Source organism: Antedon bifida, chromosome 7, assembly GCF_963402885.1.
Source record: "Antedon bifida chromosome 7, ecAntBifi1.1, whole genome shotgun sequence".
Lineage (NCBI taxonomy): Eukaryota > Metazoa > Echinodermata > Crinoidea > Comatulida > Antedonidae > Antedon > Antedon bifida.
Window position 1 is genome coordinate 27,129,704 of NC_136232.1, and position 16,156 is coordinate 27,145,859.

The window sequence follows — 16,156 nt, forward strand, 5'->3', positions numbered from 1 at the left end:
GCCCTCTTTATTGGAGTCTCACAGCGCAGCATGAAAATAAAAAAAACTATTGAAAAGGGTGAGTTTTCAGGAGAGATTTGAGTTGAAAAGGGATGAAGTGTAACGCCACAGTCTCCCTAAACATTCCTACGGGGAACAAAAAATGTATACTGTATATGTTGTTTCTACCTGTGTTATTTAATTGTTATTTCTGTAAAATGTATAAGGAATGTATAAGATAACCTTAATTGGTAGTTGGTAGGTTAATGTGTTTCATTGGAATCTAATAAGTAAACATTAACGTTTAAACCTACTCAATCAAAGATGGTGCAACATCTCATTCAATTATAAAGCTACCATATGGTGTAATGTAATGTCCTACATTACTGTATTATTATTTATTAATGTCTCCAATACCGTATTGTATAAATTAAAACATTTCAATTGCAATTAATTTCCACAAAAATGCATATCAACATTGTATGCAATAATAAACTAGATTAAATATAGAAACAAAAACACACAAACTAAATGTTCATTGTTTTGTTGGGGAGGTTTTTAAGTCTTTTGGTTTTTTTGGAGGGAGGTGGAAGTGGATAATACTGTAAATGTATTTCTGTTTACACATGGATGAATTAAGTTCATCCATGGTTATAATTTACTAATTCTGTATTTTTATCTAATGTACAGTACTGTACAATAACCTCCTGTATTATACAACTAGATTTTAATTTGTCCTTGTGATCAGAGACAACATCTCTAACAAAAATCTGTATCATGATCTTAATATTCAGAATTAATTACCAAAAGTAAACAGTAAACAGCTAGACTAAGAATAAACACCAATTATGTCAACAGTGGTTGCTGGTTTAATTCATCCGCAATAAATATGGTAGTGTTTAGCAACGTTTATTAATGGAATACTAAAAAACATGAACAATTGAATTGTTAAGACTATCCCTAATGAACATGTGACCTCTATTCTCCAATGGTATGCTTTTTACACAAAAATTGAGCTGTTCCCTCAAGGAATGAGTGTAAATTACAAGTTTTCGGAGGGAGGAGGTTACTGAATAATAAGCTGCAGATTTTACAGTATTCTTATTAGAACACATTTGAATCTAGATGAATACATTTAATCCCTTCACTAGCCTTCTAGATTTATAGAATCCTATTTTTTTAAAATGTAATTAAGGTGCAGATTCAATTGTATGTTGCACTAAATAAAAAAATGGAAAAAGATGAGAGAAAAATGTATTTTTTATGAAACTGACATAAATCTTACACACAGTATTATGTACATATTTCAGAGGTAATTGAATAATATCATGCAGAGACTGGGGAGTCATAAAGGTCTAAAATAGAATCACATTCACACCACTGGTCTACCAGACAGTACTTACAGGGTCATTTTCTTTAGAATCAAATAAGGAAACTATAGACTATAGTATTACACTTTCAGTAAAAGCCAATAATATTTGTCTGTCTTTCTTTTATGTGTAAAAAAATCCCAAAAATCTAATATCTTCTTTAAAAATGGAAAAGGCAAAAGGCTTTACCAGTTATTAAATTACCAGTGAACATATTTAGTAATAAATAGAAACTTACGCATCCTGTGGTTAAGTAGAGTACTCAGCTAAATTGTTTATGACAATGGCAAGAAATAATATGGAGCTTAAGAGAGGAAGAAATATTCTGTAAAAATAACAGGAAAAAAATGTATTGTCGATGAAAAAAGAGCTGTATTTTTACATCCTGTGTTTAAACGGTATACACACAGGTAAATCAGTAATGACAATAGGAAGTAATACAAAGCTATAAACACAATAATAGAGGTCACAGTAGAACAAGATGTAAAGAACTCAACTATTGTTGAGTGATCACGTAAACAAGCTTGATGGCTGCTGCTGAGTGGGACTCACCCTCAATGATGCTATTCATTCAATGGTGTACAAGTAAAGTTTGCTGTGAAGTGATTATTATTTGTGTATACTACTAGTACTGCAAATAAATGTTATATGAAACTGCTGTGCTGTTCATAGTCCTGTACACTGGGTTTCTGGGAGAACATTCTCATACTGAAGATGTCACCCAGAAAAAGTGTACAAGTAAAGTTTAATGTGAATACATGACCGGATACTACTTACTACAGTTTAAACCATATTTCCACTTTAAACAGTTTAAACCATATTTTCACAAATATACATACAGTATAATATACAGTAATAACTAAAGCCTCCTCCATTATCAATATTTCTGTATAATATATATTCATTTTGTTTATTTCCTTCGCATTCAGGCTGTACGTTTAGGGTTCCCACTCAGACAGTTATTTAGTACAGTGGTTCACTTTTGGGATGCCCTGTTATTTTGTTATTGTACTGTCCTTGTTTTTTCAGGCAAATAAATAAAATGCTTTTTCAGGCTCACTGAAGGTGGGAAAATTTGACACACAGCATCAATGCATTCAAGTAAATTGTACAAATGTACATGATGATTTTTGAAAATAAAACATAAAATCCTCTACAGTTTGGTGTACAATTTTAGCTTTGTTTGTGCCCTGCTAGTGAAAAGAAATAGTCCCAGGGTAAATAAACCTATCCTACAGTACAACTAGACTTGACTGGTTAAAAATACAGTATAGCTACTCTGACACTACACCTATCTACAGTAACACTCAAGAGAAAGATAAATAAAATATTTATGTTCTTTGAGATTTTAAATTTATTGGCAAAGACATTAAGGATAAATGTTATAAAACAGGACAGGCACCTACATACCAAAGACAAAATTGGTAAGATCAGGAGCACTTAAATGACATGTTTATTTCTCAAGAGCCTACTATTAATATAAAACTTTACTGTTAATGTTATCATTATTAAGGAAACACTCCCTCCTTCCAATATGTAGGTTACTGTAAAGTAATGACATATAAATTGTCTGAGATAAATACATCATTACTCAAACAGCCAGTCCTAGTTGGTTGCATACTATATTAGAAGATACGCTAGTACAGTAGCTTGTTTACTAGGAACCTCCTATTCAATTGAATACAACGCATCACGATATAATTCTATGTCATAATGTATTCAAGTTACGAAAAGAAATGATGACGGTGGAACGTTCCCACATGAGAGCATGGTTGTGGTTCCACAATTAATAAGCCACTCCCAAGGCCTTTTTGTCAGACTTCAAGTATTCAAGAGGACAACCACCAAGTATCAAGTACTTTCCTCTGAAAAGCATGGGCTATTGTCGGTTTATCCAGGTAAGCTAGGCACAAAATAGACTAGAAGAACTGACATATGGACATTTTTCAAAGAGTGCAGGAGACTAGTTCCTGGAGGTCTAAAGCCGGTAATAAAACATGAGTCATACAACTTACAAGTGATGCATTAATGTCATCACACCATCATCAGTGAGGATGACTATGCTAGGCTGACAACAAGGAGACAATGGCTCTTAACTAGGATTTAAATTCCAATTAATATTTATTAATAAACTTCTCGTATGACTCATCGCTAGTATTCCCTTGAAAACAACATTAATGTTCATTACATCCAACCAACACTTGTTTGTCACATTAAATCATAGCGGCCATCTTCCTGTTTGTAGTCATTTTAACAAAAACATTGCATTAATTGCGTGTTTTCAATACAAAGGCATTTGAATTTGACAGCACACCTTTTCCCGTCATTTTAAAATTCTCTTTTGACTTTTTTTGCTAGAGAATGTAGATCAAGCATACATTTGGTTCAAAGGGTGCAATAAGTTCAGTACTTATCAATGTCATGGCACTAAATCGTTTTGGATTGACATTCTTCAAACCTGTCCATTTCATATCCCCTATTTTAGGATTGGCATGTTTTCATTCAAACAATTTATAAAAGATTGACTTAGCTACTATAGGGGTGGATCAGACAAGGATATTAACAGTTTAAAGTTCAAAACTAAATCTGATCAACAGAGGTTCACTTTATGTATCATCTGCATAACTATAATAAAATAAAAGGTAAAATAAGGTACAGTACCTTAATAATAAATATCCAATGCTCTGTCTACACTATCAAACTTTAGGTGACCAAAAAATGTGATGTGCCTATATATGGACATGATGATGTCATATCACTATCATATTTGGGCACATCACAATGTTTTTGTCAAACTAGTTTGATGCTATAGTGTAGACAGAGCTTCACAAAATGTGAAAACAACATGTGTAGACATTTAGTCAAGATTCAGCAATGGATCCATGCTGAATAGCCTCAATATGAACTTACCTTTAAAAAATAACAGCAGCTCTAATCCACAATAGCACTGTATGAACATATAGTGCCACAGTTTACAGATACATCAAACTCTTTTATTTATCCTATTTTTCCTTTCAAATACCCATCCCAATAAAATACTTGGTTGTATCAATTACAGACAGTAGCATCACAAAAACGTCAGATCAAATTCAATAAAATGTTATCAGATGAAATTCTTTTGTATTCTGTATCTTGTCACTTGTTACACTACGAATGCCATATTATTTATTAGCAGGTTAATGGGGACATAAACCATAGGTCTGTGCAGTAACTATGAATACTCATTCATACTGTAAGCTGCCGGTGAGTCATGCCAGATCAATAAATAAAACGCACACAAATAATTAACATACCTGATTCCTCTTCACAACTTAAAAGTATTACTGGCAACTTCAGATGTAACAAACAGTCTGTGGAGAACAATTAAAAATTATAACAAACTACTGCACAATTACCTACAATTTTATACTTTCACGAGGCCTGTTTTCATGTACAGTATGTATCCATCTCTGACGTGAAAGAATTATAATATACTGAATTTTTATTTAAACCTTTAACTACATTCATCCTGGCTAAACTGTATTTTAATGTAATAAATGCCATTTTGATATTCCAGCTATTGTATTATGTTGTATGAATGATGTGAGCAGAATACCTCACCTTTATCTATAAGATATATTACTATTATGTTATATAAATGTGAGCAGAATACCTCACCTTGTATAACTATAAGATATATTACTATTATGTTATATGAATGTCAGAAGAATACCTCACGCACCCTGCAGAAAAGCTCATTAAATTGCTTCATGTTGCTTGAAAGAAATGTTAAATGTCATAATAAACATTGTCACAACTTGAGGCATACATTAATACGAGAACATTAAAATAAGGAGTAGAAGAATTGATACACACAAGAATAACAAAGGAATTAATGTCACGTTTGTGATTGTCAAAATCAATGCCGAGTGGTTTTAAAAACATTTTAAAATGTTTATAGTAACACACTGTTAACTATATAAATTCTCTACATTTAAAATAAATGCTTAAACAGTTGTGAAATTCATCAACGACAAAAATATGAACAACATTTCGAAGCGATTAACCGTAAGTTAACTCAAGACATAGCCTCGATATAATTATCACCCTTGCAATATCGTGAATAGCAAAGTAGTCACATGGTATTAAAGAGGATGATCAATAAATTCACCCAGAAATGTAAGTTTATATTCATAGCCTCTTTGCCACCTACATAATTACAATTCATACTGCATTTTCTATAATATTAAATGATCTATTAATTCAGAAATCCAGTTCAGATTTTAGGAACTAAGTATTGCTTAAGGAGATATTCACATTTGTTGTAATGTCAAGTCATTTTTTAAGCATTCACTTTTAAGCATTCACTTTTAAGCATTCACTTTTAAGTATGGATTCAGTTTGAAATGGAAGCAAATGTAAACTGCATAATGTAATAATTACCATAAATGACATTCTGATCTTAAATAACATAATTATCGGCAGTATCATCTATCATGAATTTAGAAACTGTACGGGGCAGAAGTGGGTGCAGAGGTGGTGCGAACAACGCCCACCTTCTCTCTTTGACCCATCTTAAAACTTAGAAATTTTAAAATCACCTTCCACCAGGTCTTCAAAATAGACATGACTTAAGAAACCACTGATACTACCGGAGAGTTTATTTATAAATATAAAATCTCTATTTTTCCACCTCAAACCCCTAAGTACTTCTCTACTAGCTGATGTAGGTTGGAATTATCATTTTGTACCCTTACCCCTTCTATTCTAAGCTACAGTATATAATTTACTGTAACAATCATTCTATTCTTTTGTACTGTAATGTAAAGCTCTGTCCACACTATTAAAGTTTATGACAAAAAAGTGTGATGTGCCCAAATATGGTAGCGATATGACCAAATATGGTAGTGATATGACATCATTGTGTTTGATAGTGTAGACAGAGCTTTACGATTACTATTACTTACTACGATTACTAGGTGAAGGCAAGCATGCTAAAATATCTAATTTAAAATAATTTATGTTTGCATGTAGATGATGAATGACAGATTAGCAGCCAATCCCAGCAGGCAAACGAGAAAAAAACATTTCAAATATTAAGGGGAAAAAACATTTAATAATAATGTTGTTATTCAGGTTTCAGGTATTAAATGCTAGTATTGCCCATGGGATTACAATAAGCTCATAAATATAAATAAAATTACTAAAGGCTTGCAGTAAATTATAATCTGTCACTGGCAATAAAGAAGGAAAAGTAAGGATAGTAATACTATAGTATAAAGTTTCACCAAGAAAAACAAAACTATAGATACTATAGATTTATTTTATTACAAATTAAATCTTTGAAAATGCACTCATTGAGCAGGTTGTTTTAACAAATGGATTCAAGTTCATAGCAAGGAGTTCCGTAGGGTTCAAATAAAAAACCAAGTTATTTTCCTGAGCTACAGGGTATTCCTTTAGGAGACCAGTGAAATAAATATAACCATTTTTAGCAGGGTAATAATGTGCAGCACATTGAGAGCTTGCTTCAGTATACAGTATGCGCAATATAAGATAAGAACCACTATTATTATTATTATTATTACACTTTGAATATTAATATTTTGGACAAATTATACCTGTAGTAATGTACAGCAGGAGAACACACTGTATGTATTCAAAATTAATTTTAAATTAATGCGCATGTTAATGAATGACTTGAATTGACATTTACTATTCAGCAAAGTTCAACCATTGGAAATAAAGTCTTGCTTGTAAATGCTATGCATAATGTTTATACTCTTTATAGTGTATTTCTCAGAGCTAGTAAATGTGTGAGCTACCAATATTTATAGGACCATTATTATAATATCTTCTACACTACTGTTGTGTTATTAAATAAAATGTAAAATGATAAAGGGGTGTGGCTGGAAGAACACCCAACAGACATGAAATAATAAAATAATTAAAGCCTTCTGTATCAGCAATACAGTACTGTATAAAGCTAAAGGGCGTGGCATTTTTAAAGCCTATTCCTGTCCATTAAAGTATCAAGGCGTGGCATGCTGCAACAATGTACAAACAATTTAGTTTAGAGCAAGGTGGTTGTTCTAAGCATACCGCAGTACTGTTTAAAACAATATTTTAAAAATTATATACACAATACAACTTGTATTTTAATGTTTTGTCAAAAAAAATTCTGTTTTAAAAATGTCAGGTTTAACATTTTTTTTTTATGTTAAGTAATTCCAATAACAGTCCCTTCCTTCAGGCATTTTTCATGCGTTTTCTCAGACAATATCAGTAATTGCTTCCAATTTCACACTGGTTTACCTTGCTATACAAAATAATAAAACTAACTAATTTTCCAAACAACACAAGCTACTGTACTACAGATGCTCACACAGCCACAGTATGTAAATTTAAAGACAGTTCAGCGTGACTACCTAGTCATACTGTATAGTATTGATTTGATGACACAAGTAATGGAACATGTAATTAGCTTGTAATTTACATAAATCGAATAGGTTTATTCAAGTAAAACCTATGTATGATGAGATCTGTAGGTTTTACCAAAATATGTAATGATATTCAAAACAAGGACACCTAAAGCCAAAAGTACATCTTTTAAAAACCAGACATATTAAATTTTTTTTAAAAGACACTGATGTAATACGGAGTGCTAAAAAAAATTACTTTATTTGACAGTTGCTAAATAACTATCAAAATAATAAGAGACAGAAAATGCAAGTTTACACAATATAAAATATGTCAGCAAAATGTCAAGAAATTCTGTATTACTAAATGAGCTTCTTAGAGTCAAACTTGTCGTTTATGGAATAGCCTAATGAAATGCATACTGTACAGTGATGTCAGTCAGTGATATTCTCATGTAAAAAAAACAAGTAACTCGTACTGTACATAATATCGTCCATGCTTTTTAGTATTTACCACACAGTACATACTGCAGCATATAGTACAATACTAGAATATTGTGCATTCACAAAATACAGACAGTAAATTAATTTCCTCTCTTTAATTATCGGTAGCCAATTTGCAAATCTGAAATTACATCAGGCAACTAATTGGTATTGCTACGGTTCGGTGGTAAATTTAATTTTCTTCATAAAAACAGTAACGTTTTCTATTGAGAAATTCAGAATATACTTAAGCATTACCAATGAGAATCATCTTAACAAAAGTACATATCTATGACTCACTACAGAAAGTACTAATAATATGTAATATTGCTCATGATATAATAGGTTTTACTGAACAATAAAACTTGTTTATCAATTTATGGCAAAATAAATGAGATATAAGCAAGAATCAATAAGATGAATCAGCTTGCTGGTGATACATTACAGTATCAACTTAAAGTTAGCATTTCTAAGTTAGCAAATTGCACGAAATGTAACATAATATGTTTGTACCCAGGGCAGATTCAGCAGGAGCATTAGGGGTTCATGCTTTTGACAGCTAAAAAAATGAAATAATAAACTTTTTTACATAGAATATACTGTAGGCGGCCGGGGCAGTTATTATTTCCCCATGGAAATATTGGATAGTTACTTAGAGTAAGGAACTCAAGACCTATCAACTCAAACCATGGGAAGGTTTACATTCTCAATATAATTAAAATAACGATTTCCTCAATAAATTCCAAATTGTTGATAATAAAAGAACAAGTTACCATGACAAGTTAAAATTAAAGTATGTTCTCACAATATTCAATAAAATAAAGTTTTTAGAATTCATGTAGCTACACAGGCATTGTTCTTTAATGCAAGAAGTACTAGGTAAATCCTAAATTGTCTTTGTATTCAAAAGAGGAAGGGAGTTATATCATTGATGATTTTAATCTAAACATGTAAAAATCTTCTTTCAACCTGATTCAAAGTTTAAAATAAAACGTATCATTCTAGAAAAAACTTTAATTTATTAGGCCTAATTTAATTTTCCAGAATATTTTACTAAGATGGTCAAGTAAAACAAAACTTCTTTGGTTTCCCAGGTACAATACTAATTTAATATAAAATTTAACATACTGTACATTTTTATTTACCGATTAAAACTATTCAAGTAAATAATTAACAATATTAACTACCAAAAGCTGTGAGGTGATGTGTTGTTAATTCTCCCAAGGGGATTCTAATTACTCTTTCGTATGATTTCATAATCCATGCCACATTTTAGTTGCTTTTTAATGAATTTAAATTGTTTAATAAGGTGTGTATACTTAATACTTTTGATAACTGTTAATACTATAAGCCCTTGAGAACAAGCTCCAGCACACCATGGTCTGATACTATGATATGTTCCCAATTAAGTTACCAGTGTGTGTGAACAATGAGTCTGCAAGATTTTAGACACTGTCAACAATTGCTTAAAATTTTAGAAATCTAATAAAAACTTCTATGTGAAGAACACTACTTACTTGGTCAGTATATTTTTTTGTTGGGATAGTATTTAGTAAATAAATTAATTTAAATAATTTTAAAAAATCAATATTTTTATTGTAAAAAGTAGTTTTATTATTAGTAATTTTAATACAGTATTTAAATCATTCAAAGTCTGGCCTAGGCCTATTTATATGGTGAGGGGAGGTGGGGGTGTGTGTGTTTACCATACACAGTAGCCTAGTTTTAGGCTAGGCTAGGCCTACACTAAAAAGAGTGAATAAAAAATCCTTTTAATATTTACTTTATTTATAAATTGATTATTCAAACTAATTTTCTAATGTGTAATTCTTCAAATTACTGCATATGTGTCAAGAGGTAAGAAAGTTAAGGGTCGTCAGATCCCTGAGATTTACGCTCCAATTTCAAACAATCAAATGCACGGCGAGCACCACACAGCATTTGTCATCATCCATCCACCACCAGTCAACGGTTCCCATTCATTATGTCCCCCAACAAGCTAGGCCTGTGAAAAGCCTGGCTGGGTTGGGCTACTCCACTCCAACTGTATTTTTAAGCTAAAATTCTAAATTGTCATCTATTAAACAACATTCCAAAAACATCACATAATATACTCTCAAACTTATCTTACCGTTAACTTGAAAATTCAGTCAAATATGGTTTTTATCTTTAAAATAATCTTCCGAAAATCGTCAAACAACCAAAGCAAGCAAAGGCAGAGCGGAGATAATCAATAGAGAAAAAGAGCTCAAATTAGTACAAACTATAGAGGGCGCAAGTGATTTTTTTTTTCACTGAACACATAAATTAATACAAAATATATACTGTACAGGCATACATACTACATACTTGAAACGATTACGAAGTACGATAATAAACATGAAAATACACAAAACGTATACTGTACATAATTTATTAAACATTCTGTATATTTTTATACTGTTAATAATTTTACATATGTCTATCCATCTTATTACCCCCACTCCCCCCCCCCCCCCCGTTTATTATTGTATTATGAGTGTGCACACGGTTTTCATTGAGTCATTTATCATCATTTTTGTTTTAACATCAGACATCCCATACAACTTTTGAAAAGAAAAATTGGGGTATTGGTATTTATATTTATACAGACAAGTGCAACATTTATTTAATTAATTTATTGAGTTTAAAACCAGTAGAAATAATTTGGCAATTTCTCTCACAATTAAGAATTACAGATTATATCTGATAATAGAATGCATTGTCTTCCTTTGCCATTACTTTTACTGAAATTCTTTACTATCTCTATCATTTCTTTTCATTACTATCTTCTTCTTCAGACAATTTTTTGCAGCCGATTTCCGTGATTCTTGTGATCATACAGGTTTTTCTCTCAAGGCACTATAGCTTCTAAGAAAACATGAACCTCAACAAGACTGATACCACATGACTATTCAAACTGTTGCCTAGTAACCTATACTGTTGCTTCCTTGTTATTTCCTTTGGGAATGCTATGGAAAAGATAATAAGAACATACTTTAAAGTGGCTGTAGCTTGGTGGTTAGCATGCTTGCCTTCTAATCCCAAGGTCCAGGGTTCAGTCCTGACCTAGTGCCAGGGTTGTAACTCATGACTCTTTCAACTCCACTCCCTAAACCTCAAAGGAGACTTAGTTTATAAGCACGAAAAATTATAAAATATTTTATCCATCCTGTAATTGACGAGTCACTCGCTGTTGGATGCGTATGTACATTAAAAAATATAAATAAACTTACAGTATATCATGTGGTGATTATTACTCTTTTTCAATTAATGATTTAGTACAAATATGATAGATAGATACAAAGCGTGGCAAAACAAGGCCAGATAAATATAATCAATAAAACAACTCCGAGTCACTCACAAAAATCTGCCGGTAGGTGGTGTAAGTTTGCTATTTCTTTTGATGTAAAGTATCTGATGTTTAGTTTCTTCCAAATTTCACCTTTATTCAAGTCGTCATCAATTGATTCTAAACTCTGAAATACTTCCGATTTCTGTAAATAAATTCATCATGAACTGTATTAGCATGGCAATAAAACAATTCCATTACAAAATATATATTGTGTTTTCTTTCTTTAAATAAACAGTGTAGCTTACTTGTAATGTTTTGTTCATTTGCAAGACAGAGCCAGTTCCTTCAATATAATGAAAATACCTGAAAACAAAATTATATAATGATTTTAACACCATATTTGTAATTCCTTCATTTTCTTATTTTCAAGCTAATAGATTTACCTCTTACAGTGAACATAGACGTCAACCAGCACAAAAAGTACACGAAAATTAATAATAATAAAACATGCCGAAATAGTCGTTAACAATTCTAGATTTTACTTACGCTTTAGTAAAACACATCGTTCTTTCAGATTCCTCAGTTACTATATCCATTACTTTCCCAAATCTAATCAACACCTTCTCATCAATCTTATGTTCTTCAGTTACAATGTCTGGTAACTCTTCTAAATACATTTTTATAGTCCTATTAGGCAAATAATTTGCGAATTTTTGTTGGCTAAGAGATGCTACCTTTGGGACTTCTGCAATATGTTTTTCGGCGGCTTCTTCAGAGAATTCAGCAGCGGCCGATACATTCCTTCTTTCCTCAAGTTCATCATTACTACTAGCCGAGTTCTCTATGATGTATTTGTACAATGAATGCCCATTTTCTAACAAACAATCAGAAACAAATTGGTGGGGATGTTGTTTGGCCACTAGAAAATATCGAAGTCGCTGGTTTGGGATGCCAAGATGATAAGGAGATAGTAGAAATTCCTGGAAAATATGAAGAAAATTGGCAGATGGAATAATGATATTTACTGTTTGCAAGTATCACATAATAACATCACAGAACATTGTAAAGTTAATTCAACTAGAATAGAATTGTAATAATGAAAAAATAGTGTATCAAACCTTATAAACATAGTTGCAAGTTGATAATGTTTGTAATAGATGGTTTCTGAAAGAAAATATTTTCAATACCAGTCAATAATTTTAATTTTTTTATAAATTAGTTTTCATTGTTTAATTTATAAAATAGTACCAAGTTATATTGTAAAAGTTAGCAAGTTGTCGGTGATGGATCTAACTATTTTCTAATCATTCCTTCATTTGCCTGGCAGGTCAATCACTCAATGGCGACCTATCTATAAACTCATTAACATACCTTGTTTCTGAAGTTTCAAAACCTTTTACATTTTCTACAAGTATGTGTGATGGCTGTTTTTCTAATCTAAATAAAAAGCATAGGAAAGTTGTCGCAAATAGTTAATATCAAGAATATATTATGATATTTGTTATATAATCAAACTGTATGCAATTTATGAGCATAGTCTTTAAATTTTGCATGATAGTTTGGTAAACATTCAATGCCTCACAGAAACAACTTAAATATGCTTTTACCTTCCAAGAAGGTTTAGTATATAGAGGAAACTCTTTGTTCTTGGGTCTTCATTATCCCCTTGTTTACCACTCCTGAAAAAAATGATGTACTTTACTGTGGTTAAACAGGATGAAAATGCATTAATATGATTTATACTGCAATTGATATGTACCGCTTTTCGTTTTATTGTTATTTTCATTTCTGTGTCTTATTTTATATGTTCTGCTTTTGAATGTTTTGTTTTGGCGTCCCTGACACAAGCTTTTGCTTTTTTGGTGACGCCACCTTTTTGGAAATAAATGTTGATTTTGATTAAAGCTGATTTATCATCTACTGTATTGTATATTACTTTAATACTTTTAAATACAAATAAAATATATTACAATATATTAGCCCTCTATACAAAATAACAATGAATTAAAATGAGTTTCTAAATGTTTATTGTGAGTAAAGAATAAAAAAAAAAAAAATAGATATTGCACCTTGTAAATGGTTGGCATGGAGGACTCATCAAAAATACATCAGCATTTAGTGCTTGAAACTCCTTCAGTGTGATTGACTTGTGGAAAAAAGAGAATTTAAGTAATCAAAACAAACAATAAATGTTATTCATATGCTTTGATGATATACCTTAAATGATATAACTTGATTTTGAGACATTTGAGGCTATGGCTAAGTATCTGTCCCTCCATGAATAAAAAAAATGTTAATAATGGTCATATAACATACATAATATAAATTATTTTCCGATTCTTATTCAATGAAATAAAGAAAAAAAATGATTTTGTACTATACATGCGAGTAGGAAAGGAGAAAATAAATATTTAGGCCTATAAATGTTTATTTGATTTATTTAATTATGTCAGAGAATTGTTTTAAATATATATGGTACATACTTCAATATTCCTTTGAAATATTTTGGTTGAAGGGAAATTGTGTTGATAGACTTGATTGGCAACGGTGTTAATATCAAGTGCAGCCACAACAGTTGCATTTATTCCACATTCTGAAAAATAAAAACACTATTTTATTTTGACAGAACTTTATTTCAATATGGATGGAAGCACCACCAGCCTCAGTTCAGTTGAATTAATCTAGCCTAGTATTTTTAAATGATAAAGAAATGGCGAAAATAAATCACCGACGCCTTACATGTTCATGGTTAACCATGCACACTAGCTTCACTACTTACTAGCCTTACTACTTCTACAGCCTACTCTGGCCCTACTCACTGGGCTACATTACGATTATATTCATAACAAACTAGCCTAGCTAGGCCTAACTTGACTACACTACTGTTAGCTTGCTAGTTTTTATGATCAAGTACGCATTCTTCCGATGAACTAATCTAATACTATAGAAACTAATAAACCCAAAATTTACCTTTTAATGCAAAATGCATACCACCAATTCCACTGTAGAATTCAACGACACGAACTTCTTCTTGTTGTTCCACCATTTTTGTTTTGAATCGTACGTTTCGTTCCGGTTGACTGCATCCATGTGGTCGATCGTACGTGCGAATAGCAGTTTCATAGCAAATCGCTGCCGTGCGTGTATGTAAACAAGTATAAATTGATCATACGACCGCCGTGCAAATCAATGACTTGCTGCTATTATCATTTTATTGAATAGAAATTGTCTTTCTATTTCTATATTTTAGCATTTGGTTCTTCTCTAAAATATTCAACATCAGAAATGAAAAAAACAATAAATTTCTTGAAAATCAAAAGCATTTATTATACTGGCACAGTATCATGATTTCCGATAGTACTCATTTATTATTAATTATTATTGCACTTAATTTTTGATAAAAAAATAAATTAATTGGTTGATCAAAACAATAATAGAACATAATTATGTATGAGGCAGCACCAAATGACAACATCTGATTTTATACAATTACAAACAAGCAGCAAATAAGGCATCATTCAAAACTACAACTAAACAAATTAATAATTTTTCCATCATTTTACCAGCAGATTTGGAGATTTAATATTCAGATTTTTTTTAAGGTAATTCTAGCAGGCTATGTTCAGAATAAAATGCTTGCACTATATCATACACTGGCATCATTTGTTTAATGCATTCGCCGACGATTTCTTCTGCTGTCTTTTCGGAAGTTGGTGACGTACAAAGTCTGCCCTGTAGCGTCTTCTTATTTGGTAGAGTACGCATTGCTAAGTATGCAGTATTTCGTATAAGCCAACTGTGATAATTAGCAATCGTACTTGCATAGACGTTGGACGCCATCTTTGGTACGCTATCATTTTCATTGCTTTCAATAAGTTCCTTGAGGAATGAACTTATAAAAAGAAGAGCTCTGTGTAGACGTAGTAGTGTCCTGGAACCAGATAAAAGCCCAGCTGAATTTTTCCCGATTGTTAATTCATTGTCTAGTTCAAACTTAACCATAGTGTGAACGGACTTAAAGTGGTCTGACGTTGCCTTTTGGTGTTCTTTCAAAATTCTTATCTTCTCTTTCAGATCTGATGTGATGAATGAGAATATTGTGCCAAGATGTTCAAAAACTCTAAAAATATAATATATAAAGAAAATTAATGAAAAACAAAAACTAATTGTAATTTCAATACTAATTTCAGATGTTAGATCGTAATTCATATTAGACCCTATTTATAGTATGTCGATTGAGACGAAACGACTTTGCCATCCTCACAGAGAGGCTTTTTCCCTTCTTAAACAAAATCATTATTAAGCCTAACTAGGCCTAGAACTAATTTTACCTCGTTAACTCTTCGTAACCTCGTATGTAGTGCTCTAGAATTATTTCGTTTTCGGCTGATTTACATTTCTCGAATTCTTCTGCTACAACTTCTAAGCTAAATCCTTCTTTTGAAGCCATTATTTTTTAGATACTTTTTTCCGCCAAAATCCTATTTCCACAATATTCTTTGTGAACTTTAAACGCCACGCCCCCTTTTTAGAGTTATTCCATTTCTAAAAGGGGTGTTTCAGTTACATAAAAATAACTGGCATATATCATGTTTTTCTTTATTCTTTATGTT

General features: G+C 31.4%; 3 protein-coding genes across 5 annotated transcripts in view; all 3 read right to left on the reverse strand.

The window, feature by feature from the left end:
- Positions 1 to 10,451, reverse strand: part of LOC144848170 (catenin delta-2-like) — a 48,415-nt gene extending 37,964 nt beyond the window's left edge. Inside the window, exons 1-2 of one of the 2 annotated variants that reach the window (XM_078704871.1) lie at positions 10,362 to 10,451; positions 4,643 to 4,699 (exon numbers count right to left, since the gene is read on the reverse strand). The gene's annotated coding sequence lies outside the window, so the exon portion shown is untranslated. The remainder of the gene's footprint in view (positions 1 to 4,642; positions 4,700 to 10,361) is intronic. The other variant, XM_078704872.1, reaches the window with a different exon arrangement.
- A 281-nt stretch (positions 10,452 to 10,732) lies between these two features.
- LOC144847697 (tRNA (cytosine(38)-C(5))-methyltransferase-like) lies at positions 10,733 to 14,632 on the reverse strand. 2 transcript variants are annotated; one of them, XM_078704186.1, is made up of 10 exons: positions 14,514 to 14,632; positions 14,027 to 14,136; positions 13,613 to 13,689; positions 13,151 to 13,222; positions 12,915 to 12,980; positions 12,662 to 12,707; positions 12,090 to 12,523; positions 11,849 to 11,906; positions 11,613 to 11,745; positions 10,733 to 11,220 (listed from the first exon to the last, which is right to left on the reverse strand). In XM_078704186.1, exons 1-10 carry the CDS (start codon positions 14,587 to 14,589, stop codon positions 11,120 to 11,122), a joined length of 1,173 nt encoding a protein of 390 aa, XP_078560312.1. In that variant the 5' UTR covers positions 14,590 to 14,632; the 3' UTR covers positions 10,733 to 11,119. The 2 variants fall into 2 exon arrangements, with proteins under 2 accessions (XP_078560312.1, XP_078560313.1); XM_078704187.1 differs by lacking the exon at positions 14,027 to 14,136 and having other exon boundaries at positions 14,514 to 14,597.
- Positions 14,633 to 14,851: 219 nt separating this feature from the next.
- Positions 14,852 to 16,064, reverse strand: LOC144847909 (ceramide-1-phosphate transfer protein-like). Its single transcript, XM_078704490.1, has 2 exons — positions 15,875 to 16,064; positions 14,852 to 15,663 (listed from the first exon to the last, which is right to left on the reverse strand). The coding sequence occupies exons 1-2, from the start codon at positions 15,991 to 15,993 to the stop codon at positions 15,141 to 15,143; spliced, it is 642 nt and encodes a 213-aa protein (XP_078560616.1). The 5' UTR covers positions 15,994 to 16,064; the 3' UTR covers positions 14,852 to 15,140.
- Between the last annotated feature and the right edge of the window lie 92 nt (positions 16,065 to 16,156).